Consider the following 27,186-nt stretch of genomic DNA (forward strand, 5'->3'; position numbering starts at 1 on the left):
AGCCAAAATTTAAATTTTTAATCTTAAATTAAGTAGATTTTAGGGTTTTTACATCGAAGTTTATTTTTTACATTTATAAATTATTTTTGGCCCGATCATCATGAAGGTTGTTGTTACGAAATATCTGCACTACCGTAATTATATTGTGAAAGAGAGAGGAAGTACATTATATTGTTTTGTGAATGTCTCCAAGTTTGTGAGTGTGTGTTTTAACAACCCGTACAAGAGTGTGCGGCATTTGTACTGATATAGCATAAAAAATAGAAGTTTGAGTGGCTATAGTCAGGAAAAAGAAAAAACAACCACACTAAACCACACTATGGACGTCTGATCCTAATTGCTGAATGCAAAACAAACACATAAGAGGTTTAAGGAAAGAATGTTTTTAAATATATGAAGCTATTGATTTTTGGATATGTCGTTTTATTATATTATAAAAAGGCTACTACGTAAATAGAGTGAACACGCTCCAAAGTCGAAAAGGCTAATCGGCGATCAGTCGCGCGCACCCTCTCCCGCATGACTGGACTGCAGAGGGGGCGGCGGACGGCGCCGCGTGGGATTTCCATTTTTTTTGGTTTCTCTCCTTTTTTTTGGTTCTGTTCTGGTTTGGTTTTCTTCGGTTTTTTCGGTTATCTTCTGTTATGGTTTTCTACGGTTTTTTTTAAGTTTCTCTTCCTTTTTGTTCGGTTCTTTCTGTTTTGGTTTTCTTCGTTGTCTCTTCCTTTTTTCGGTTTTTCTAAGATGTACGTATGCAAAGTTTATATTCGTATGTATACCAAGTTTTGTATTTGTACGTATAATTTTGTATTCGTGTTTTTTTCTCTCGGTTTTAATATGTACATATACAAAGTTTGTATATGCGTATGCAAAGTTTGTATACGCATATACAAACTTTGCATACGCGTATATAAAGTTTATATACATGTATATTTTTTATACGTCAATTCTTTGGTACACATAAAAATTATATATACGTATGTATACATATATATATATATATATATATATATATATATATATATATATATATATATATATATATATATATATATATATATATATATATATATATATATATATAGTAGTATAGGCTAGAGGAGGATATAGTAGTATACAGACTAAGGGGGGAGAGGGGGGCAGCTGATTGCGAGGCGCTGCGCGCGCGCGACTAATCGCGTATCAGCGCCCCCCTCCAAAGTCCATAGACAAACCCAGTGGCTGTGGAACGGCCAGTTCGAATTTGAATGTTTCGTGACGGAATAAGTACACTTTATGATCCTCAAAAGCGATCGAAATCTAATCCGTGACCCTAAACTACAAAACTGGATATCTTAACCCCCTAACTCTTAAAATCGGTATAATTTGACCCTCTCAGCGGTTTCGGATGGCGGTTTTGCTGACGTGGTGTCCACGTGGCATCCCAGTCATCAAATAATTTTTTTAAAAAGTAGGGCCCACCTGTCGGTGACTCCCCTCCTATATTCTCTCCTTCTTCGTTGTCAGCGGTGACGGGAGGACAAGGGGAGCGGCGGCGGCTGGTGGCATCGGGGCGCGGCGGAACCGAGGGCGGCGGTCGGTGACTCAGGCGCGGAGGCTAATGGCAATGAGAGGACGAGGGGAACGGCGGCGGTGGCCCACGCTGCTGCTCGTCGTCCTTGCCTTCACGGTTATCGGCGTGGTCTTCGACGGCTCGCGAGTCGCTGGACCACATCTCCATCAACTGCACCGGCGGGATTGGGGCCACCTCCGGCTGCCGCTCCGTCTACTCGCGCCGTTTAGCACCGACGAGGAGGGCGGCGAGGAGGCCGAGGCTAGGAGGGCAAGGCTCACCGCGTGCGCTGACTCCATCTCCACGTGTGCCAAGATGGCTTCGCTGGCAGGGTCCACGCCGATGTGCGATGGAACGGCAGCGGCGGCGGGTGCGCAAGGGCCGGAGCGCCGGCATTGGCGGCGACAGTCGGGAGGACGGGAGCTGGAGCGGCGGCAGTCAGGAGGACGGGCAGCAACGCTATAGATGCCGAGGGAGCCCTCCCCGACGCGCTCCTGCCGAGCACCAGATGGCCGGTGCAGACGAGCTCCCAGGCGGCGCAGGTGCGACAGCAGATGGCCGGGCCGCTGCCGAGCAACATCGCCACTGTTTGGATCGGGACACGCGAGGAGGCCATGCCACGGTCCCACCACACGGAGCGTCGCCCCGGCCGTGGCCGCTAGCCTCCGCGTCGCGCCCGAGGCCCTCGAGGACCGCCTTCGCGCGCGGAGAACGCCGCATGCGCCGCCCCCTCCTCTTGACGTCTACCCACCGCCACGGCCCATTGACGACTTCCGGCGAGGAAGCCGCTCGGCCGACCACTCCGCCACCAGCGTCGGGGTGAAAAGGGCCAAGGTGTGAGGAGAGCCCCGCCACCGCCCATCATCATCCCGGTGCTGTCACGCCGAGAAGAAAGGGGGCGAGAGAGAGGGTTGACCGGATGAGAAGTGAGATAGGAAGATGACAGGTGGGCCCGTTTTATTCTTTTTAATTTATTTGATGACTGGAATGCCACGTGGACCATCAGCAAAACCACCATCAAAACCGCTGAGGGGTCTACCGGTTTTAAGAGTTGGGGGAATGGGGATCAAGATATCCGGTTTGATGGTTTAGGGTCACGGATTAGATTTCAATCACTTTTGAGGGTTACAAAGTGAACTTATTCCTTTCGTGACACAATCAGCTAAAAAACATAGTTTAGTGACACAGTTAGGACTGTGAATTGTACTCCTACCAATTGTGGGCCAATGTTGTACAACTAGGCCTCTCGTGATGTTACATGTGGGCTCGGCCACGTGCTTCCCGGACAAGACAAACAGGCCGGACATCTGGAATGCTGCGGCTCTTTACTCTACTCTTGGGCCTCATGGGATCAGGAAATATCTTACTTATTTTTTAATTGTATTCGTCGTTTTAGCAAAATCTCACACTAGGAAATTTGGTAAATTAAATTGCTACTCTTTTTACATCATAACAATATTTTCGACGTGAGAGCACTAATACTAGTACGGTTGCATTAATGTTGGAAGAAAAAAACACCTTTACAAGTGGTTTGAGATATAAAAACGATAAGTATTTTAATAAAAATTTTAAATATTAGAACGGCAAATAAATTGAAACCGGTGAATACCTACTATTTAATGAAGTACCAGCTACACATTCTTCTCTGTTCTCACCTTATTTTATTCAAACTCTCCACTCATTTCTACGTCCCAATCTCACCTCTTATAAGTTAGGGTGAATAGTCAATCTAGTCCCTCAAGTTTCACCGAATGCTTAATTTTGACTATATAGGTTATCTAAATATTTGTTTTGACTTAAAATCATCCTTTAACCTACTTAATATGTCACATGGCCATTTATAGTCAATATTCTATTAGAAACTGTTCCTTTTGCCATTAATTTGCATACACCAGAAAAGAGAAAAACAAGATGAATAAATGGCACGCAAATGTAATTCCCATTATTTTAACATTATCTATTGTATACACTTAGAACTACATAATTATTGTTGTTTTACATAAGTTATTATGCATTATATATATATATATATATAAAACGTCATGTATGTTCAAAAGGAAGTTGAGAATTTAGGGGGTTCTTGTCATACAGTTTCATTGAATGGTAAAGCCTTTTTGTTTTTTTTCTCTTATATATGTCAATGAGGCAGGAGGTATAAGATCGTTTATCAAAAGAGCTGTTGGTTCTGTTAAGACATGTGGCTTTTAAGTGGCTCCAAGGATAAGCTTGATCTCAAATGTAAACTTAAAGGACCAGTAATATAAATAGATTGAAACATTAAGGATCAAACTGAGCCTTACATGAAAATCGGAGTACCATTTTGGCTATTTACACTATAATTATAACCCATTTGGCAAATAAGATATCAGTACTCTATGCTCTCTGTTAACAAAAAACAGAAAGGAAGAACTAAGCATGGGTTTAGATTTCAGATGGTGTTTCAGCAACGAAAAACGTGTAGACAACTTTTCAATAAAAACTTGAAAAAAATGCATTTTTACTCTCTCAAACTACTATTTTATTATATCACTAAAACCCTTTAACTATTTTTGGTTTATTTTACCCTGAAGCTATTTATAATGGTTCACTTTACTCCATAATAACTTTTTTTAATCTTTTTTCACTTTAATGATCAGTATTTCAAGAGCCACAAATGACACCCCTATCAACGTTCAAAAATATTTTCAATCTTTCACGACTATTTGATTGACTTTTTAAATCTTGTTGTGTAAATTAGTTTTAGTGCTTCCAACCTATATAAAAATGACAACTTCATTTTTTTAAAAAAAAATAGACGTAAGTTGTTTTACATCTGTTATCATCCTATAGTGCAAAATATAACTTATATAAGAAGAAATAAAAAAATATTTAGGAAGTAAAGTGAATCATTTTCAATAGTTTGATGTGTGAAATGAGAAAAAAAAAGTTTAGGGAGTTATGTGCTATGTTAAAATACTTTGAAGTGTAAAATATATTTTTCCCAAATTTAAGGTATGGACATTTGTGCCACCATTTTGCTCGCGTGCACACGTGCCCTTCCTTTAGATGGTTGAAATATTGTTGGAACATCAAACACCCTCGCAGACATATAAATTGTCAGGTTCAAGGCCTAAATTTGATACGGGATGCTCGTATTTTGCAGCTAATCATTTTTTACGCTAGATAATATAATCATCGACAACAAGACATCTGTGGTAATTTTATCAATCTCAAAATATACCAGCTCAGTCTTTCGGTGGTGTTTATAGAGATAGGGTATGCGCGTTGTGAGCGCCTGTATTTGTACGGTGTTTCTAAAAAAAATTGCCACGCACATTTGTATTCACAGGACCTTTTCAAATGCAGGAATGGTGAAACACATATATAGGAAAAACAGGATTTTAGTATTAGTGTATGTATAAAAAGAGGATTAGAAAGCATAAAAAAGGAAATAAATAGCTACTTGGATAGCATAAGGGAAAAAACTTGGAATTGGATGAGTTATGAGATATGATCAAAAGAAAATTTTCATGAGGTCTTCAAAATCTTCATGCATTGAGTCATTCCAATCAGGGGCAGACAGGAAGCTCGTGTCTCGTTAGCTCATTCGGCTCGTGACAAGCTCTGCTCGGCTTGTTTGATTTTCCTAACGAGCTGAGCTGGCATTTTAGCTCGTTAGAAATAACGAGCCAGCTTGAGCCGGCTCGCGAGCCTTAACGAGCCAGGGCACATGAGCTGTGGGCCTTTGGAATTGGATTTTGGCAGAGAATGGAGACCCAACAGCCCAACTCGACAGCCAAAAAAAAAACCCTAGTGCGCGTGGCCGATCCATCCCCTTCTCTCGTTCTCGTCTCAACTCCTCCCCGCTGCCAGCCCGCACCATCGCGTCCCACCCGCACCACTCTCCCCAGTGAGGCAGAGCCGCCGCCCGCGCCACTCTCCCGATCTCCCCCAGCGCTCGATGCGGCCGCGGACACCGCCACCCGCGCCGTTCTCCCCTAGCGAGGCAGCGACCGCCGCCACCGCCCGCGCCACTCTTCCCTGGCGCTCGGCACCGTCGTGAATGTCGCCGCCCGCGTCGCTCTTCCCCGGCGCCCGGCGCCGCCGTGGATGTCGCCGCCCGCGCCGCTCCCCAGGCGCCTCTCCTCCCCTTTTCGCTTTCTCCCCAAAGCTCACGAGCTAAACGAGCTAGCTCGAGCTTGCAGACAAGCCGAGCCGAGCTTGGTTTCTAACTCGTTAGGATAACGAGCCAGACCGAGCCGAGCCGAGCCAACTCGACATCCACCCCTAATTCCAATGGAGTTTCATGTAATTTTGAAAGCTCCAATCCTTTGGTCCAAAAAACCAACTAGGAAAATTTTCTACATGAGTTAAATGCTACATTTCCCCCCACAAAATCCTTTGTTCCAAAATTGGTGGACAGAAGTACCGAGCCCAAGATACGAACATTAGTGAGCAATGTGCATAACAGCACCCCTCTTCTCCTCTTCTGTATTTCAAACGCCCATATTTCTTTGTTTTACATCCACTTTGTTTTGATTTTTCTAGATTTTCTTTTTTGTTATTTTTGTCTTCATGTTATCCGAACCGGCCATTTTGTTTCCCTTATGGCATATTAGCAAACAAAAAATAATTGGTAAATAAAATTTTTATATATGTGTTTCTAGTGATCTAAAAATAAATGCTGAAAAATAAACTTTAATAAAAAAACTAAAAAATAACTTTAAATTTAATATTAAAAATTTAAATGTTATCTAATAAATATGAGTATAAGCGAAAAGATAGCCCGTATGGCGAGCACCTTCACGGAAGAAACCAAAGGGCGACTTTAGCAGAAGAAGGTCAAGACACTCTTCTGTTCCGTCACGGCGACTGTAACACCCCAGGAAATTGCTCTGTACTACTTGCTAGCACGTTTCCCGTAACTTCGAAGAAATTTCGCAAACGGTTCACACTCCACGAAGTTATAACGGCGTAAAATTCATCTTCCTCCTCTGGGGCTGCTGAGCTGACTCCATCGATCCATGCTGCGGCAGCAAAACCTCATGAGCCAAATTAGCCCATGATAACCATCGATCTCCATCACTCACCTGAATTCACGCATCTGATGGACCTCAGCTGCTCCGGATCCTTTCTGCAAGCTGATCGCTGCCCCAACACAGGCACTAACATAACTGATTAACTGGAATACTGGATCTCTATTCTCCTCGGTCTCCGTTAGGTTCCCGTCAAAACAGACAATATCATTCCCCACACCACAAGGCCTCAAGTAATTCACAGTTTTCTGCAGCCGACGGCCGCTGTCACTGTCCCAGTGTCCGCCCACGCTCCATGAACCCATAAAACGTGCCGGGGGAAACCCGCAGTCCTCGCGCCTCTGTCCCCGTTCGCTGGCCGAAGCTCCGCCGTCAGACATGACGCCTCTGCTATGCGGGTTTGCCCGTGGGATTCCGGCGTCGCTGATCGTCCTTCCAGTTCCCGGAGTACTACGCATCACATCCCATGATCCAGAGAGGCTCATGCTGTCAAATTGTCACGGTCATTTCTGCTCGCCTCCCTGTAACGGCGACGACGCGCGATGCCCGGTCAAACGCGTATTCCCGGGGAAAAAAAAAATGAAACAAACACTTTCCCGGAAAAGAGAACGCGGAAACAATCATGTTCTATTATGCAGAGTAAAGACTTATATATGCAGAGGCATGATGCCTGCTGGGCACTCTCTGAACTCCAAACATCAGTAAGCTAGATATCCCTTCCTACGCCGAAGGCAGAAGCGTCGACGATGTCGAGTCTCCGCAGGGAAGCTCCACCGATCTCTGACTACGAGGCACTAGATGGTTCCGGCAAATGCACCGACGAACCATCATGCTCCTCGGATCCTAGCAAAGACAGCTCGTCGTGTACATCGGCCTTCGCCTTCACCATCCTTGCTATCAACTGCGGCGCAGCTATCTACCATTCGCGGCGTGACCCCTGGTCAGTCGCGTTTGTGCTGGCCGCCTTCCTCATGCTCATCTCGCTCTTCTGCGCGCTCCGCTTGTTCGAGAGCTTGCCTCGCAGCTCCCCCCGCAGATCCCATGTCAAAGCCGGTGTTTGGGTCCTTTCCACGGTGCTCACAATCTTGTTCACCTACAGAGTAGCTGCGCTTATGCCTTTCCCAGTCGCCGTTGTCGTGTGGGCTATGTCCGTCTTCACAATTCTTGCAGGATTCTACATGTTCTTCGTTTGCAGCGACGAGGTCAAGGCGGCGCCAGAGGAGAGGCCGGCAAAAGTGTCTGACATGGCTTGAGCCCTGGGGCCCTGGCTGTGCAACCCCTCTGGAAACGTCAGTGCTCCACTGCTGGGACCCGAGACGGAGACGCCGGCAACATCATAATTCCCCAGCAGTGTGTCCCGATTGCACAACCGGAACAAAAGGGATTGTGAAAAGATCGATTCCTCAGCTGTGATTGCAAGTGCTCCTCCACCCTGCGCAGCTGTATGGTTTTGACCGAGCTTCAGGACCAAAAACGGTTCCTCCACCCTGTGCTGATTCACCGGTAGTTCCTGTTGATACAGTATCTTCCAAAGCCTCTGGTTTTCAGAATGATCAAAGGAACCACAGAAGATACACTAGGGCTCGGATTACAGTACAACCTGTAACTTTCCAGTTTCGGCCACAAATTGTTCCGAATGATGTCATATGTAATATCCTGAAAAAATATTTGAAGTCAATAAGTACTTTCGATGTACCTGTTCCTTTCTAGTGTCAACTTGGGTGGTCCGTGCGATTGCGTGCCTAGCACCCATACAAAATTATCTATATTTTAATATGATTTTACTTAAAATTTATTAAGTAGTTATCTCATTGTCTTAAAACTTTGAAAGACCAATCCTTATCATTCCCGTATTTCTAATTTTATATTTTTACTAAAAGTCACACCAGTTGCTACGCCACTTTTGCCACCCCTTCTTTATTTGCATGCTTGAACTATCACTGTTTCTATTCATTCTTCTTAGAACCTTTAAAATTGGACCTTATATTGTCACATTGGTTTTGTTTTTATAATTTCGAGAAGTCCCGTCAAATACTGTTATTATAAACCTCTATGACCCGTCTACTGCCTTATCTCTTTATTATCATTGGGATTTTTAAAAAGCGAACATAATTATCGTTTGGGTCCTTGTTTTTACTTTCTAGAAGTCCCGCCAAACCGTCAGCGGCTTTGCCACCGTATTACTCTATGGCTTGCCCGTTGCCTCCTCTCTTTATTGTCATTGGGATTTTAAAATCGAACATGATTATCGTTGAATTTTAAAATTAGATCTTGTAGTTTTGAGAGTTTATTATCTTGTTGGGTTTTATTTTTATAATTCTTAGAAGTCCCATCAAACACTGACACTATACTTCTCTACGGTCCAACCGCTGCCTCATTTCTTTATTGTCACTGGGATTTTAAAAATCAAACATAACTATCGTGTGGGTCAATTTTTTTACTTTCTAGAAGTCCCGCCAAACCATCTGGGGCTTTGCCACTGTACTGCTTTACAACTCATCTGTTGCTTCCCCTCTTTACTGTCATTAAGATTTCAAAATCAGACATGATTATAATTGGGTGTTTACCTTTTACTTTTTAGAAGTCCTGCCAACCGCCATGACCGTATTGCTTAACAACATGTCCGCCGTCCCTCCTTTTAATAGTCTTTGGAATTCAATTTGGGGTTTTGTTAATACTTTTTAGATGTCCCATCAACCATCACCATTCTACTCCTTTACAGAACTATTACTTATCTCTTCTTTAATGTCATTTGTCATCTGTGTTCTAGATGTTTTTTTTTTTGAAAATTCCATATTTTTCATTCGATATTTTTTATTTATAAATTATTTTTCTACTTGAACTCCTATAATTATTTATTTTTTTCTAAATTTGTTTTATTTGTTATTCATAATTTATTTTATTTTCAGAATTATTTTGTTGCTGTCTGGGCAGTAACAGGCTGCATGTACGGGGTACGCCTAATGGGCCCCACCCCTCCCCTACCTCCGTCGCTCCCTCCTCTCCCCCCTTCCTCCTCTCTTTTTTCTCTTTCTACTACACCATAAATATTTAAATTTAAATTCAGAATTGAAATGGGTATGTAAACTTTTGACTTATAAACTTTGGGTCTATAAACTAATATTTAAATTCAAATTCAAATTTAAATCGGTTATATAAACTTTTGACTTATAAATTTTGGGTCTATAAACTTTAGATGTATTGAAATACTATATATAAAAAATATTTGAATTCAAATTCAAATTTGAATCGGGTATGTAAACTTTTGACTTATAAACTTCGGGTCTATAAACTTTAGGTGTATAAACTTTAGATGTATAGAAATAATATATATATATATATATATATATATATATATATATAATATTTGAATTCAAATTCAAATTTGAATCGGATATATTTCAAATTTAAATTTGAATCGGGTATATAAACTTTTAACTTATAAACTTCGGGTCTATAAACTTTAGATGTATAAAAATACTATATATAAAAAATATTTAAATTCAAATTTAAATTTGAATCGGATATATAAACTTTTGATTTATAAACTTTGGGTCTCTAAACTTTGGGTCTATAAACTTTAGGTGTATAAACTTTAGGTGCATAAATTTATTAAAATAGGAAAGTAATGCAGTGCCAAAAAAGAAAACGTAGAGGGAGGGAGGGAGGAGGGGGGAGGCGATCGCTACCCCATAGCCAGGGGGATCGATCGCAGAGTTTCCGGCATGTACATGCCAACTTTGATGCCCTTTATCAACCATCAATCAACCAAACTAATAATATATATATCCTCAGTCCACCATATATATTTATCCATAAACGTATATACAGATGAGGCCTTGTGTTACTGTTGTATTCGTGGTGTCTGACTATCTGTATACGTGTACCATAGATATTATTAAGAAAAACGTATACTATATAAAGAAATACATGTAGTAGTAGCGAGACCTTGTCCGATTGAGTGTCCGGACATAACTCCAACATGATTTCTGTTTTGTTGCGTACAGTAGCAAACTTTTTCTACCAAGTCTGAGTAGGATTAATTTCTCTAGATAGTTTCCTTTACTATAGATATCTAATCAATCTCAACGTTATAAAACAGGCACATCATGATCTAACGGTTCAGATTTTTCTCTTTTTCTTCGATTAATGTGGAAATTTCTAGCCTTCTCAGTGAACGTGGTGTATTCTTTTAAAGCTGTCATAATAATATAATAGAATAGATAGATAAATAGATATATGAACCTTACAAGTATATAACAATAACATAGATCACAGTGCAGTAAAACTTTTCAATAAATCGTCTATTTCACAACAAATTTCAATGCTAATTCAGTAAGATCAACTTTATGTTGATTAAACCATCTTTGTATTAAGGAGGAGATAGTCCTAACATCCGGCCATACTAACATACCGCCCAAAGAAAAATTACACGGATTCCTCCCAACCACCTTTGTGACCTAGCAGAGCTACCGCGCTTAAACTACCAGCTGGAGGCAGCTCGATCCCTGCAGCGACCCAAATCCGTGCTTCTTCGATGATTGAGTTGATTAGTAACGGCCAGCTTCGGGGTTCGTTCTTGAAGACACGACTGTTGTGGCCAGCTTTGGCCAGAATATTAATTATGTACACATCTGCTAACAAAAAGGATATCACACCTGAAAAGCCTACTTCCTCCGTCCTAAACAAAGACAAACCGTAAGTTCCCGTACCAACGTTTGACTGTCCGTTTTATATGAAATTTTTTTATAATTAGTATTTTTATTGTTGTTAGATGATAAAACATGATTAATACTTTATGCGTGACTTATCTTTTTAATTTTTTTCATAATTTTTTCAAATAAGACATACGGTCAAACGTTGGACACGGAAACAAATGTTTGTTTTTTTTGGACGGAGGGAGTATTCCTGTACCCACATGTGTACTGTCACAGCTGACAGCACCTGCAATCCTAGATATATATCTGACTGATCCGAATAAGGTAAATGGAGCATTAAATATGGACGAAAAAAATCCAATTACACAGTTCGCATATAAATTATGAGACGAATCTTTTAAGCCTAATTGTGCCATAATTTAACAATATGGTGCTACAGTAAATATTTTCTATTGATAAATTAATTAGGATTAATAGATTCGTCTCGCAGTTTAAAGACGGAATCTGTAATTTTTTTCGTTATTAGTCTACGTTTAATACTTCAAATGTGTATCCGTATATGTCAAAAAAAAAATTTTTGACAATGAACTAAACACGGCCGTAACCTATTCCTGTGTAACCCCTTTATTCCATTCCCACAAAGCAAGTAGGAACAGCTCTATGTTATATAATCCTATTCCCACCTTAAATCTACGAATTAAAGACCTGCACACCAAATATCTAAAGGCTGAACCCACTTATCATCATGGGAGCATGTTTTGATTGTGGAAGCACATAAATGCTTGTGTTTTTTTGAGGGCACTCCTTCCAGGGTGCTGGACGTTCTCCGGATGAAAACTGAGGAGGCCCATCTGTGGTGATTGGCTGGGTCTAAAGTCCTCCCAACTATAGGTTAACTATGTCACCGGAGGTCATTCTTTGTTTGTTCCAGCCTTCCAGGCTCGTGTAAATTAGTGTGTGAAGGTTGTGTGGTGTGTGTGTTTTTGCAATTCAGCTCTCCTGCATGTTCAAGAGAAGAAGAAAAACCACAGAGAAAATGCACCATCTATCTAAAACAAGGCCCAAATCTCCTAAGCAGTAGACAGTCAAACAAGCCAAACCGTTGAAGAACATTTGTATATATAATTTTCACAACATGGATATACCTTGCTAGCAGGACGTGGCCGAACAGCATAGGACAGAGCCAGAGGCACCTCCAAGGCACCAAGTGTGTCCTCGGATCGATTCTCCTACAAACACAAAAATTAAATTTTATACAAAAGGATAAGTGGTTTTACAACTTATGAAAAAAAAAACACAAGCGACACTGTCCTCTCAACAAGTTCAAAAATCCCAAACTTGTAGCTTCCTGCCTCTACACTTATGAGCAGAAAAGCAGATATGACAATAAGTAGAATAACGATAGAAGGTGCACTGTTTCTTTTTACCCCTCGAACGAGCATGAGAACTTATAGATGGCCAAAAGGCATGAGGCCTGACGGCCCGGCCCAAGCACAGCACGGCGCACGGGCTCGGCCCGACCACCGGGCCATGCCTGGGCCCCTCCACCTGCACGGTATGATGGGCCGGCAGCCAGGCCCGATACACAAAAAAAATAGGGGAGTAAAAATAGGCATATTATATGCCATGGATGAAAGAATAGGGATGTAAAATAGACTTATTTTATCTATACATATGTCAGCCCAAAGAGGAGGGATGGAAAATAGACTTATTTTAACTATACATATGTAACAGCCCAAAGAGGAGGGATGAAAAATAGACTTATTTAAAAAAATAGCTCGATGGGCCACCCGTGCCTTCGAGCCGGCACGGCACGGCCCGACAGCTGGTGTGCTGTGCCTGGGCGGGAGGTGCAGCCCATGGGCCAGCACGGCCCGGCACGAAGTGCCGATCAGGCCGTGCTGGCCCGATGGCTGGTGGGCCGTGCCTAGCCGTGCCTTGCCGGGCAGGCTTTTTGGCCATCTATATGAGAAATAGGCATCATTAAATCGTTAACAACAAGGAAAGAGTGCATTTTTTTTCAACTAGAGAAACATGGTGAGCTGTGAAGTTGAATGGTAGAAAACTAAAATAGAACAATACAACTAATGGCCCCTAAATTATAATAGGTCTGAAGAAACTTATTATTTTACACAGGCTGACAGTCTCTCTTTTTAAAATGGGAGTCACTACTGTGAGCTATTCATTTTGATAATAAAGGTTAAAGCAATTCAAAATACCTAGGACCAACATGGTCTCTGAAGGCTGTTCGTTGTATACATGCCATCGGAAGAATTACTATGTTTGGGCGTCCCACTCGGTGAAATGTGCAATGCAAGGAACCATGCAACATATTTCTTCCGTCCCAAAATATAAGAGATTTTGGCTGGATGTGATATATCTGGGAGCCTGTCCAGATTCGTAATGCATGCCACATCCAGCCAAAATCTCTTATATTTTTATGGAGGGAATAGTTTGCAACTGATTCCCTAAGGCACAAAATATGTCATTAAGTAGCTGATGAGTTACAGGATAATAAAAGGATTTAGACTTCAAGACAGCCTTAGTCTGGATAATATGTTGTTAAATTGATGTAGAATGGATCCTGTGGCTGAGATCTGGGTCACTGAAGGATGTCGCAGTTATGCATGATATTGCTCCAGGCATGATCCAGGGCATTCTCAAGTAACTGCAAGTCCGGAACTTTGTAACCACATAATTTTCTCCCCTTTATCTTCTATGATAAAATGCACTGGTGTATTAGTGGATAAAAACATAAAGGAATAAATCTAATAACAAAGGATACAGGAAGTAAAAAAAAAAAGAAGATATGCTTCATCAACTATCTGCAATTACCCTATATCATTATGGCATGAGATGAAGATATGCTTCCTATGTTGAAAGTACAATCGTAGAAGCCGCATCACGCAGGGGTTGGAGAATCTATGCAATTTTACATTCCCAAAAGTGGCATATCGGCATAATAGAAAAAAGAGGCAAAAAGCTTCATTTCGAGACTTGAGTTCAATTTGTCTATGCAGATGTTTATGGAAACAGGAGCGATTGAAAACTAGAAAAGAAGGCTTTGATGAAACCAATTATGGGGATAAATCTATCTTTTAGATCCAAAATTTATTTGGTGGTCATCGATGTAGTTAGATATGCCTGGTAACATACCAGTATGCTTTTCTGGAAGCTGTAGGAAGGTAGACTATGGAGACTACATAGCTAGACTTAAAAGGATCATTAGTGTTGAGATATCTCTTTGTCTAAAAGATAACTTTTGATATGGAGTTTAGTTCAGGAAAAAGCGAGAATAACACCACATATGATAAGCTGGAAATCTTGGCTCATATTCAAAACATTGTTGAAGGAAGTGTTCAATTGCTGCACTATGCCTTAAGTTGCCAGTGAAGAGGTCATATGGAGATATGGATATCAGAATTAGCAATTGGAATGAAAAAGAGAAAGATATTGACCGTTCAACCGTGACGGATCTAAAATATAATGGTGTAGATCAATTAATATAGTTGTATTGAAAATATAATTGTGTTATTTATATTAATGGAAAAGAAGCTAAGAGCTATAGCTATGAATTCCAATCATACTTCTACAAACAAATGTATAGAAAATACAATTATATATATGGAAAAAATATGCTAAGAGTTGTATGCCAATTCCAATTCGAATTTTAAAATCCATTGTTTATAGATTACAATTATACTTTTGGAATCAAATGTTAATAGTTGTATGCCAAATTAAATTCTACTTTAGTCTAGCCCCGTGCAAATTGACGCAGAACAATATGCTAGTTTTAACAACCCCAGTACATACATGGTCCCTCTTAACCATAAAAATACCCCAAATCATTGTTCTGTCCACACTCATTACCAAAACTAACCATGAGTCTTTTTGTTTGTTTTCCCCAAATAGTTCCACAACAATTCAAACATGACGCCTTGAGAGTTATTTCGAGCATGGCACCTTTTGGCTTTAGCAGTGATGTAACTATCCAAATCAAGTTGTATAAGTACCCAAGCAAATTTATTGTACTATCACAAACCAAAAAAAATGGCAAATCACACGATGAATACCGAAACCAGCTTGCCCGACGAAAAAAACCAATACACTCAGTACATATGCAATCTCAACATAGGGGAAGTTCACCGCACGATAGAGGATTATTTCCTCGAATCACGTCGGAATGTCGGATCAGCTCTGAATGGTGAATATATCAATAATTGCGTCGGATACTCGGATCTACTCTGAAAGCTGAATAAATCAACCAAAACCATCGAGTAAACCAAGATATGAGGCAAATTGTGACACCTAAAGTACGTATTGGGAAACTCCCAAATCACCACGATCAATTCCGAGTCCTGCTTCCACTATCTGATTCAGCAGGATGCAAAATTCCACAAGACCACCAAGGAAAACAAAGATCTAATAACTTTTTTTAAAAAATAAATCTAATTAATCGATCCTATCTCATGAACACGACTTTAATGAGGCAAAATCAACAGAAGGGAAGAAAAGGAGAAGGGAATCGCGGGAGCGGATTGTACCTGGACCCTGGATCCTGGTTGCTGCATCCCCTCTCGGTCCGTCGATCCCCAATCGCGTATCGGACGGAGGCTTCGAGTAAATCCGGAACCTTGCACGAATCGGAGGTTTAATGTGTGGCCGGAGATGCTCCCCATGGCGAAAAGCAGAAAATTGCAATTATAGTACTCCAAACAATGCGCTTCGTAGTTACAGGACTCTAATCGTCGACTTCGCTAAAACGACCCTTGAAACGTTGGCACTTTATTTTATATGACATTTGGTCCTTTTAATCACTTTTCTCAACTAAAATACATGTATTTTGCCCTAAAGTGACCGTATTGCCCTTCTGCCTTCTGCATACTTGATCGATTGTATCTTTTCATATCGTCCAAGTCCACCGTCGTCGTTCCTCCTTCCCTCCCCACGCCGCCGTTCCTCCTTCCCTCCCCACGCCCTCGGCTCCCATGGATGGAGTGCCGCCGCCCGAAGATGGAGATGGACTCCCGATCGCCATGGAAGGCCAAGCAGCTGAGGACCTAGCGGCTTCTGCCCTAGCCGCTCGGGGTCTGGTCACGCCGCCTGGTGACCTGGGCTTTGATGCCTTGGCTGTGGTAGACGATGGCCATGTATAGCAGAACGCCAACGCTAGTGCTCTAGCCGCTGCTAGAACATTGCTGCCCAATGCTCCTCTTCCGGCGGCAATGGAGTTCAACCTTCCTGTTCTTCAAGTGCAAAGGTATTGGCTGCACTGGATTTCTGGTTTTTTTACCACGATAGTAGTACACAGTAGTAAAACTTGATTGAGATCTCCTTATAATTGCGTATGGATCATCTTTGATCATCTTTCATTTATTCATTGGGTTAGTGCTACAATTTTTGTGCATGATTGACCATGTACAGTATGATATTTGGGACATATGCAGCTGGCAGCTGCAGCAAGTTCAAGAGCGGCTAGCAGCTTACCAGCCATCCCAGGCAAGCCAGTGCTCTAGCCATGGACAGGCGCCGGCCGGCCAGCCATCACAGGCTGCGTCCAGCCAGCCAGGCGACCAGCTAGCAGCGTGGGAGCACGTCAATTGAAGCCCTGAGGGCAATACAGTCACATCAAGATAAAATACATGTATTTTAGTTGAGAAAGTGATTAAAAGGACCAAATGTCATGTAAAACAGAGTGCCTACGTTTCAAGTGTCGTTTTAGCGAAGTCGACGATTAGAGTCCTATAACTGCGAAGTGTATTATTTGGAGTTCTATAATTGCAATTTTCTCGGCGAAAAGCATCGCCCATGGGTTGGTGATGGAGTACTCGAACATCGAATTGGCTTCTTTGGGCAGATGGGATAGCTCATAGCTGTAGAAGATTCCGAGCAATTAAGGCGTTTGTGCTTGTTTGCAATCGTTGCATTTGCTATTTTCGTTGGATTGATAACAACTGCCAAGTAGGACTGATCGATGTCGTGGACGAATAGGAATAGGGAGAAAAGATTTTGGGGTTCAGGACGAATGAGGACTAGGAGGAAAGGTGTGGTTTTTTTTTAAAAAAAAAAACTAAAAGGTGTGTTTGGTAAAAGTAGTCCATATAGATGGGACCCACATATATGGATTTTATGTAACTTTCAAAATATATATAGATAGCAAATAGTATTATGGGTAGCTTATTAGGAGGAAAGAAGAAGTAGAGACAAATAATATATTTTATTCTCTATGGATAGATCATATGCTTATGGATAGTTTTTGTTATTTTTTTACTATAGACTAGTTCCACAGTGTTACTAGGTGGTTGAATGAAATATTATATTGATTATAGACCACTTTTGGACTATATTGTGGATGCCCTTAGCCTGAATGGGAGATGGCCACCGATTTTTTCTGTTTGGTGGATTGGGCCGTCCGGAATAGGGAATATTCCTTCAATATACTGGATGAGTGCATCTGGCCGATTTGGCTGAATGAAGCCATTGAGTTTTGATCTGGGTGATGTGTATTGACTGTGGTTGGTTTGATTCTCTGTTAAATAAGCTCCAAATGATTTTTCTCTCCTAAACCGTTTATCTATGATTTGATTACACAATTATATTTGTAACAATTAAATCTTGTATGATTATATTTTGATAAAATAAAAAATATATATGACAAATGGGTCCCAGTAACTTTTGACTTTTCCCATCCATGCTAATATCCCTCTAACCAAACAAGAAATTTGGTTATTCTATCCATACAAACCAAACAAAAAATTGGATCATCGTATCTAACAAAATATGGATGGTCACATCCCATCCATGCATGACCGTGAACCAAACACACCCTATCAGAACCGGTAATTTTGGATGTTATAAATCCAAAAATGTGAACTTTGAATTTTATGGAACCAATTTTATCATTGATATACAAAGTGAGCATAGGTCAATTGGTGAAGTTTCTTGTGGTGAAACTAGCACACTTAGATTCAAGTCATAGACTAAGCCGGTGCTCGTATTTATAGCTAATAATTCTTTTAATGGTGGGGGGCGTACTCATCGACAGCTAGACACATGTGGTGACTTTGTCCGTTGTAACCGTTAACATTTATACTGTGTTTCTAAAATAATGCCTTTGATATAATATTTTTCATAGAAAGTAGTTAAATCGTAGTTGCATTATAAATTATCTACATTTACAATGTATTTATATATTATAAATTTTAAAAATCATATTATGATTAATTGTAAATTTTAATATTACATTGTAATTTTTGTAATAAACGACAAAAGATAAAAAAAATGAGTAAGCAACGACGAACAAAAACACATGCATGTTGCAAACCACAGGGCGTAAGATCAGGCATGTCGCACAGTCGCAGGCTCGCAGCACAAATCAAGGGCCAAAAAATCGACTGTTTTAGGTGAGGAAAAACATGAGACACAATCATAGCAATTCTGTCTATTTTTTAAGTAATAGATATAAAAATCAAGCATATATAACATTATCTAAAAAAAATCAAACATATATAAGCTCTAGCTTTTTCTTCTGTTCCTTTTTTTTTCTTTGCTGGACTCGAGTTTCTCGCAAAGAGGGCCTACTTGTGCCTCGTTACACCCTTTATCCCTGTTTGCGTCTTTGCGATGGTTAGTTTGGTCGTCACGTTGTGTAAAAGCCCTCAAATTTCGTTAAGGATTTTGCACGTTCGTGAAAAATTCAAATTTTGACAACTTACGAGTCGTAGGGCAATAGATGAGGCCTTAGTAGCTCATACCAGGGATTGCAAAACCGTGTAGTTATCACGTGGGTTAACCTTCTCAATTTTTAAACCATGGTATATCTCAAAATAACCGCTAAATCGTGGGGTAACGGTAACCCCGCCCAAAACGGTTTGGTAAACCCTGACTCAGATCTGTGCTATACAGTACTATAGGTCAATAAGATGAAATATCCATACAATTAATCACTCACTAATGCTATATTATTATCATCCATTTTAAAAAATACTCTCATACTATTTTTTATTTTAAATATAATAAGAAACTATATATGTTCTCATGGTCTTTCATATTGTTAGAGATTACCCAAGAAAGTAAAAGCAGCGCATACTTTTGATGAAGGGAATTGCAACGGGTAACTGGTATAACTGTTTCAACATCTAAAACACACAAAGTACTAGCTTTGCCCAAATTTGGCTTGAAATTGAAGTACACAATCGACAAATTAATTGGCAACACGGACATTTTTTGGGCGTTTTGCCAAACACTGACCTAGGGACGGAGAGTAACACGAAAGGGAACTTGTTATTTTTGCTAAAAGTGAGCAAACCTAGCTAATGTCACCATGTATGTCAGTCGTCCCTCCGCCAAATTTTTTGAAGGGATTTCTTTTTTTTGAAGGGAATCCCTCCGCCAAATTGAGTCTAACTCTAAGAAATTAATTAAAATCAATAGGCAAACATTAACAACATATAAGTATAACCCGCTTCAAATAACTGAACCGTACAGCCCATACAATAACTAGAGCTGCACATCAAGCTAAGCCACAGCTGGGCCGGCAAAGCATATCCTAGCTTAATTAAGGTCTGGGTGACTGATCCCGGCGACGAAAAAGCGGCCGGAGGCGGCGTCCTGCGCGGCGTAGTAGACAGTGCCGGGGCACACGTGGTTGTGGATCCCCTCGTACATCGTCACCACGTACCGCGGGTCGTTCTTGTCTCTCTCCACCCTCTTCTTCACGTTGCACCCCTCCGTCGAGCACCGGTAGTAGTTCCTGCAATAGATTCAAGTCACCATGAAATTAAATTAGTACTCTTTCGTAACAAAATATAAATATTTTTAAACTCTAATACGGTCTCTTAGATGATACTTTAACCAATGACCAAACATTATTATAATAGTTTAAAATAAACAATATTAAGATGTTTAAATAAAAAGAGTAACATATTATGATAGTTTGTTGAATGATAAATCTATACTAGTAACATCAATTTTACATGATTGATATTTTTTATATTTTTGCTATTACTAGAAAAAAATGCCCGTGCGTTATAACAGGTGAAGTCTATTTTAATCTTATTATTGTTATATGGTTTAATTAAGATAAAATTCATTGTGTGAGTTCGCTTAGATTTATAATTTTTTAGAAAATCATGAGCCGCAGTTAGTAGTCCGATCATCTCAAGTTAGCATGCGAGTTTTTTTAAACAGATTTCTTATATGATTCTTTCTGTATTACTAAAAGTGTATGATCTTCAAAACCGACTCAAATATAGATATGTATTTTTAAAAGCAACCGAACTTAAAAACCGACTCATACACGAATGACGTATCAAAATACCTGAAAAACATCTTCAATTTTTATAATAGTAGAGAATGGTTAAAATTTAAAATGTTTGACTTGTTATTATGCTAACAATATTTATATTTTGGGACGGAGGGATTACTACATATTATGCATATGCCTAGACTGAACTGAATTGATTCCGTAGGCTAAGCTGTTGATAATTGGTACTACTCCTCATTATAGTATGCATTATAGTATGGTTATTATTGTTAGCTAGGCAGTACAGTACGTAACATTTTGTACCTCGGATTAGGGCTGTTCTTAACGGACTTTTTCCCGTACTTCCTCCACTTATACCCGTCGTCGAGTATCTCATCGTCCGACCTCGTCCGGAATGCGATCTTGTCCGTCGTCGTCCGATCTCTTCCCTCGCCGGCCACAGCCGCCGCCGCCGCAGCCACGCTCCTGAGATGTCGTTGTTAAGTTCCCCAATCCGATATTCGATCAAAAAAATCCGCACTCCGATCGAGCAAAAATTAATTTTACACGCGCCCATACAGCAAATGGAACATGTACGCGTGTGGCGTGGCTAAGAAGCGCACCTCGGATAGCCGCCGGCGGCGGCAACAGCATCCGGCACGACCGGTTCAGCGGGGGCCATCGCCGGCGCCGGCGTCACGTACGACGCGCTGGGCACAGCCGCTGGTGGTGGCGCCGGAACGCCCTGATCGTCGGACAGGTAGTCGAGGAGGTCGAGATGCTGCTGCCTAAACGCCGCGCCGAAGGTGGGAGCAACGTACGAGGCGGCGCCGTAGCCGCTGCCGGAGGCGCCGCCACCGTGCGGCGCCGCGGAGGGGCGGCGCGCCATCCAGCTGCCGCTGAAGACGGCGTCGTACTCGGCGTGCGAGCCGTGGCGGCAAAAATTGAAGGGTGTGCTTGCTCCCGCAGCCGCCGCCGCCATGTACATCGGTACACGTGCATGTGGGTTGGCCGACTCTCTTACGTGACACGCGCCGAAGAGCCGTCTACTTATAGAGCGCGTGGGCGGGCGGGCGACGTCGGTGGGCTTCGCACCGAGCTTCCTGGCTCGAGTCGTTGGATGAAGCTTCGGCGCGCGCGACCGTGCGCGAGCCGCCCCGTTTCGAATTGTTTTGCTTTGATGCCCCGCACGGCCCTGCCACTTACAGCAACTTGGGGTGTGTCATGACATGGACTCGTGGACGTCGCCTTTTGCCTATTTGCCTTTGGTATTTGCCCTCGTGTGGTAAGGTGTTTTGGACTTTGGGGGCGGCGTGGGGCTGGGATGATGGGATCCGGGGCCAGTGGAGCCACGAAAGTTGCAGTAAATCCTAGTAGTTCCCACTGTTCCTGAATTTATGCATGTCTATATGGCTTAACAAATACTCTCTGTTTCAGGTTATAAGACGTTTTGACTTTGGTCAAAGTCAAACTACTTCAAATTTAACTAGGTTTATGCATAAATATAGTAATATTTATAAATAGTTTCATTAAATTAATAATTGAATATATTTTCATAATAAATTTATGTTGAGCTAAAAATATTATTATTATTTTCTATAAATTTGAAGCAGTTTGACTTGAACCAAAGTTAAAACGTCTTATAATTTGAAAGGGAGGGAGTAATAAGGTTAAAGGGTAAGATTCTCACCATTTCAGCGGTCGAAATTCGAATTTTAAATTGCTTGAATTCCTTAAGATTTTAAAATCAAATATGATTATCATTGGGGTTTATAGGCCTACGCTTACTCCATTATAAGCATGTTGCTTCTCCCCTCTTAATTGTCATTTATCATCGATATATTTTAGATGAACCTTTCTTTTTTGAAAATTCCATATTTTTTTTATTTTGAAGATGGGCCAATAATGTTGTATACGAAATAAGCTATACTATATTCGTCTCAGAATATAACAACTTTTAGATATGCATATGGACATATTCTTATCTAGTCAGAAGTTGTTTTATTTTGGGACAAATGTAATATTTGTCAAGAAAAATGAATGATAGTATGCCAAATATAATTTTATTTTAAAACATATTAATTGCACGTAGAACTGTGTGAAAAAATTGCTAGTTATAGTTTATCTATCTATTATATTATTAAAAACAGCTTTGAAAGAAGGCACCACGTTCGCTGTAGGGGATGGAAATTTCCACATTAATCGGAAAAAAAAAAGAAAAGAAGAGTCCAAGTAAAAAATACATTTAAAAATAGCTGAAATTCGGAATTAAAAATAAGCAACATTGAAAGAAGAGCCCATATAAGAACCCAATACAAGATTAATCAAAATTCAAAATAAAAATAAAATGAAAGAAAAAAATAGAAAAGAAAATAAGAGTCCAAGTAGGAATACAATTTAAAAATAACTGAAGGAGGCACCACGTTCATTGTGAGGGCTAGAAATTCTCATATTAATCGGAGAAAAATAAAAGGAGAGTTCAAGTAGAAATACAATTTAAAAAAAATACTGAAATTCGAAACTAAAAATAAGCAATATTGAAATAAGAATCATATAAGAACCCTATACGAGATTAATTAAAATTCATAATAAAAATAAAATAGTATCCAAAATTAGAAAAATTAAAAGAGTGTTCAAGTAGGAATACAATTTTGAAAAAACTGAAATTTAAAAATAAAAATAAAAAAATTAAATGAATACTATACGGTATTAATTAAAATTTGAAAAAAAACATAAATTCTGAAATTAGACAAAGAAAAGACCATCCAAAATACATGACAAGATAATTTAAGTTACAGGTCTATAAAGGAGTAGAGTGGTGGCGGTTGATACAACATATAAAAACTGTTAATAAAACACCAAATAGAATCCTAATAACGATTAAAAGTATGGACGACAAGCAGGCCATGAAGCAAACGGGCAAGGCGGTTGCCGGGACTTCTAGAAAGTAAAAAAATATAATCATATTCGATTTTTAAAATCTCAATGATAATAAAGAGGAGAAGCAGCGGGTGGGTGTATAGGAGTATAGTTGCAGAGCCGCCGACCGTTGGTGGGACTTCTAGAAAATAAAAAATGAATTCCAACGTTAGTTATGTTCAACTTTTAGAATCCCAATGACAATAAAGAGTAGGCGGTGGATAGGCCGTAGAGGAGTATAGTGGCATCGTTTAACGGGACTTCTAAAAATTATAAAAAATGAAATCCAACAAAACAATAAACTCTAAAAACTACAAGGTCCAATTTTTAAAGGTTCAGAACTTCTAAAAAGTAAAAAAAAACAATTATAATCATGTTCGGTTTTAAAATCTCAATAACAATAAAGAATAGAGGCAACGGGTGAGCCATAAAGGAGTATAAAGGGAAAGCCGCTGATGATTTGGCGGGACTTCTAGAAAGTAAAAAATGAACCCGAACGTCAATTATGTTCGATTTTTAAAATCCCAATGACAATAAAGAGAAAAGACAGTGGACGAGCCGTAGAGGAGTATAATAGCAGTGTTTGACATGACTTCTGGAAACTATAAAAATGGAACCCAACGAGACAATAAACTCTAGAAACTATAAGATCCAAATTTTAAAGATTTCAAGGAGAATGAATAGAAATAGAGGTAGATCGAGAAAGCAAATAAAGAAGGATATAACATAATTAAAGGGTAGTAGCTGGTGTGACTTTTAAAAACTATATAATTAGAAATACGGGGATGATAAGGTTTGGTCTTTCAAAGTCTTAAGATAACGAGATAGCTATTTTAATAAATTTTAAGTAAAATCATACAGAAAAATATATGATTTTGTTTGGATGCTAGCCGCGCATTTGCGCGGGCCACCCACAGCTAGTTGCATTTATACCAAAATTATTTATACTGCGCACACACCCATAAAAGAGGGTGTTTTTTAGAAACAATTTGATATCCGTTTCGGTTGTTGTTTTGGCGAAGCCCATGAATCCGATGTCAATTTGACAAAGCCCACCGAAACTGATTACAAATAGTTTTTTTTTAAGAAAAAAAACTCCACACTTACCGGGTTTTTTTCACTATTTGTCAAGTAAAACAGTAAAAAATAACTTCACATTTACGGATGAAAAATAGTAAAAAGGAACTCCGCATTGTAGAAAAACGTACTTAAACTACCTCCGTCCTATAAAGAGTGTAGTTTTGCACTGTTCATATTCAATATATGACTGTCCTTCTTATTTGAAAATTTTGGTATAATTAGTATTTATTATTATTGTTAGATGATAAAATATAAATAATATTTTATGTGTGATTGATTTTTTCATAATTTTTTAAATAAGACGAACTGTCAAACGTTGAATACAGAAATCCAAATCCATAGCCACACTTATATTGTAACGGAGGTAGTATTGAGCTTCTGATCAATTACCCCGGCCCCTCTTTCAGGTCGCTGTCACCAAGAATGAAAATTTACATCTGCTGCATAGGAGTACATAAAGTCATCGACTCATTGCTCATGTAGCCGGTTTTGCTGAGACGTATGCATGGTCCGTAAGTCCGACGCTCTGTTTAATTTAGATTTTAAGATCATCTAATTGATTATATTTAGTATTAAATTAAATAGTTCAAGAAATAAACGTGAAAAATATATTGGGAACCAGGCTGCCGAACACAACCTAAGGCCCCGTTAGTTCTCCAAACCGTTAGTTCTCTCAATTTGGAGAGACATATATTTTCGATGCACATAAAATAAGAAAATTTATTAGCATGTCACTAATTATTTTTTTTTGCGGGGAAGCATGTCATTAATTAAATATTAACTAAATAAATCATGGCTTGTGGCTTGCCTGCTTGGCTGCTCCTCCTGAAGTCCTGATGCTACCGTCCGTGCCCCATGCATGAGTCCAGGACATGTGTGGCTGTCATCTGCTTGTACGAACTGTGATCAATTAATCGTTGAAAAGGAATCGATCTGTGTGATACAAAACTTGATTTGTAGTGTTCCCTAGTTGCCTTGGTAGGCACGCTGCACGCAGGACTTCAATGGTGGCAATTGGCATATTACTAGAGGAGCTTGTCTTGCCATTTCATGCACCCTTTCGATACCGACTTTCGAGCATTAATTAACACTGTGGCAAATACTATAGGAGTAGCTCACAACAAATGACCTGGTTCGAATGATGCTAGCCACTCTCGATGCCGTCCCTGTCGAGTTCGCTGTGCTGCCATATATACACACCGAGTGACAGAGAGCACCGAAGCCACCATGCACTGTAGGTTTAACGCCAACCAAAGTTAATATCGCTGGAACCAGCCAGGAACACAGGTTGGACAACACATGCATGCACAACACTGGAACTGCATGAGTATTGCAATTGCCACAGTAATTAACAACCAGCCAAATCGTGTTTCTAGAATAGTAGTATACGTCGAATACGTACGTAGCTGTAGTTACCACCTTTCACTTGAGCTGATCATATTTTGTTCTTGTCTGTAACCTCGCTGTCTCCTCACCGACGTCTAGGATTAGTCGTCCTAGTGATCCAAGCACGAGGAGTGGCGGCCAATACTCCAGCTCAAAACATTGCATTTTGCAACCTGCAGCTACTGTCTCAATGTATCTGTAGTTTTCAGAGATTAATTTTCCTCCCCCCTTCACTATCCACGTACATCTGCGGATATAATCTGGTGGCCACAAAAGCATCGAGCAGAGATTAATTAAAGAGTTGATTGTTATACTACTTTGAACTCGTTACACGTGGCAATCAGGGGAGATGCATGCCGGCATACTATTCTGGAGCACGCGGTTAACATGCGCTGAAGTTCTTTTGACATAACATGCGCTGAAGTTGACTTGGAACAAATTCAACACCACGAAAACTTCGCATGTAGTAGGGTATGTTTAGTTCATGTGAAAATTGAAAGTTTGGTTGAAATTGAAACGATGTGATGAAAAAGTTAGAAGTTTGTGTGTATAGAAAAAAATTGATGTAATGAAAAAGGCAAAATCTAATTCGCGCGCGCTCTGTTTTGCCTTATCCCACGACACGCTCATCGGCCGTCTGATCCCACAAGCACTGGTGCGTCTGTACATGGCCTGGTGATTCACGGACGTGGCATCAATCAGAGAAATCCAAATTGAAAGCCATGTGATGCTCTACGCTACGCCGGCTTCAAAAATGATTCTCTTAAACTAATCATCCGATCTACGATCCGATTAAACCGGTGTGTTCGTAAGAATTGAATCTTTATAACAAGATCTCACATGATTATATTTTGATGAAAAATTAAAAATTACTTTTATAATATATCTAAATTACTTTTAGATTTCACTAAATTACTTATTAGACCCATAAAAGTAAATTCAATAAAGTCTAAAAGTAATTTACATATATTATAGAAGTAACTTAGAAAAAAAAGAAAGTAACTTTATCACGACATTAAAAGTAAATCCGTTATGGAGGTAAAAACATGAGTCTATATAGAAATTAAATTTAATCAGCACAATTTACATCATTGACTAAAAATGATTATGAAATAAACAACTCACAACATGAATTATAGATTTCTTTTAATGCCGTAACAAGTTACATCACTTTTGTTTTAAATTACTTCTATAATATAGGTAAATTACTTTCAATCTTTATTAAATTACTTTTATGACTAAGAAGTAAATTAATGAAATCTAAAAGTAATTTAGATATATGATAAAAGTAATTTCTATTTTTTCATAAAAATATAGTCATGTGAGATCTTA

The 27,186-nt window shown here is 39.9% G+C and overlaps 2 protein-coding genes across 2 annotated transcripts; one reads left to right on the top strand and one right to left on the bottom strand.

Annotated features, from left to right (window-relative positions):
• The first annotated feature begins 7,238 nt into the window (after nucleotides 1–7,238).
• Nucleotides 7,239–8,369, top strand: LOC127754516 (uncharacterized). The gene has a single exon (XM_052280078.1). It carries the CDS (start codon nucleotides 7,314–7,316, stop codon nucleotides 7,818–7,820), a length of 507 nt encoding a protein of 168 aa, XP_052136038.1. The 5' UTR covers nucleotides 7,239–7,313; the 3' UTR covers nucleotides 7,821–8,369.
• An 11,204-nt stretch (nucleotides 8,370–19,573) lies between these two features.
• On the bottom strand, nucleotides 19,574–21,470 carry LOC127760188 (WRKY transcription factor WRKY24-like). The gene is made up of 3 exons (XM_052284411.1): nucleotides 21,093–21,470; nucleotides 20,794–20,955; nucleotides 19,574–19,977 (listed from the first exon to the last, which is right to left on the bottom strand). The coding sequence occupies exons 1-3, from the start codon at nucleotides 21,455–21,457 to the stop codon at nucleotides 19,779–19,781; spliced, it is 726 nt and encodes a 241-aa protein (XP_052140371.1). The 5' UTR covers nucleotides 21,458–21,470; the 3' UTR covers nucleotides 19,574–19,778.
• Nucleotides 21,471–27,186: the final 5,716 nt, after the last annotated feature.

The sequence above is a fragment of the Oryza glaberrima genome, chromosome 1 (assembly GCF_000147395.1).
Source record: "Oryza glaberrima chromosome 1, OglaRS2, whole genome shotgun sequence".
In the NCBI taxonomy this organism is placed as follows: Eukaryota; Viridiplantae; Streptophyta; class Magnoliopsida; order Poales; family Poaceae; genus Oryza; species Oryza glaberrima.

Coding starts and splice junctions, on each gene's coding strand:
- LOC127760188 (XM_052284411.1), bottom strand. CDS start 21,457: ATGTACATGGCGGCGGCGGCTGCGGGAGCAAGCACACCCTTCAATTTT. Junction 20,956..21,092: donor GCCGCCGGCGGCTATCCGAG/GTGCGCTTCTTA, acceptor ACGACATCTCAG/GAGCGTGGCTGCGGCGGCGG. Junction 19,978..20,793: donor AAGAACAGCCCTAATCCGAG/GTACAAAATGTT, acceptor AATCTATTGCAG/GAACTACTACCGGTGCTCGA.
- LOC127754516 (XM_052280078.1), top strand. CDS start 7,314: ATGTCGAGTCTCCGCAGGGAAGCTCCACCGATCTCTGACTACGAGGCA.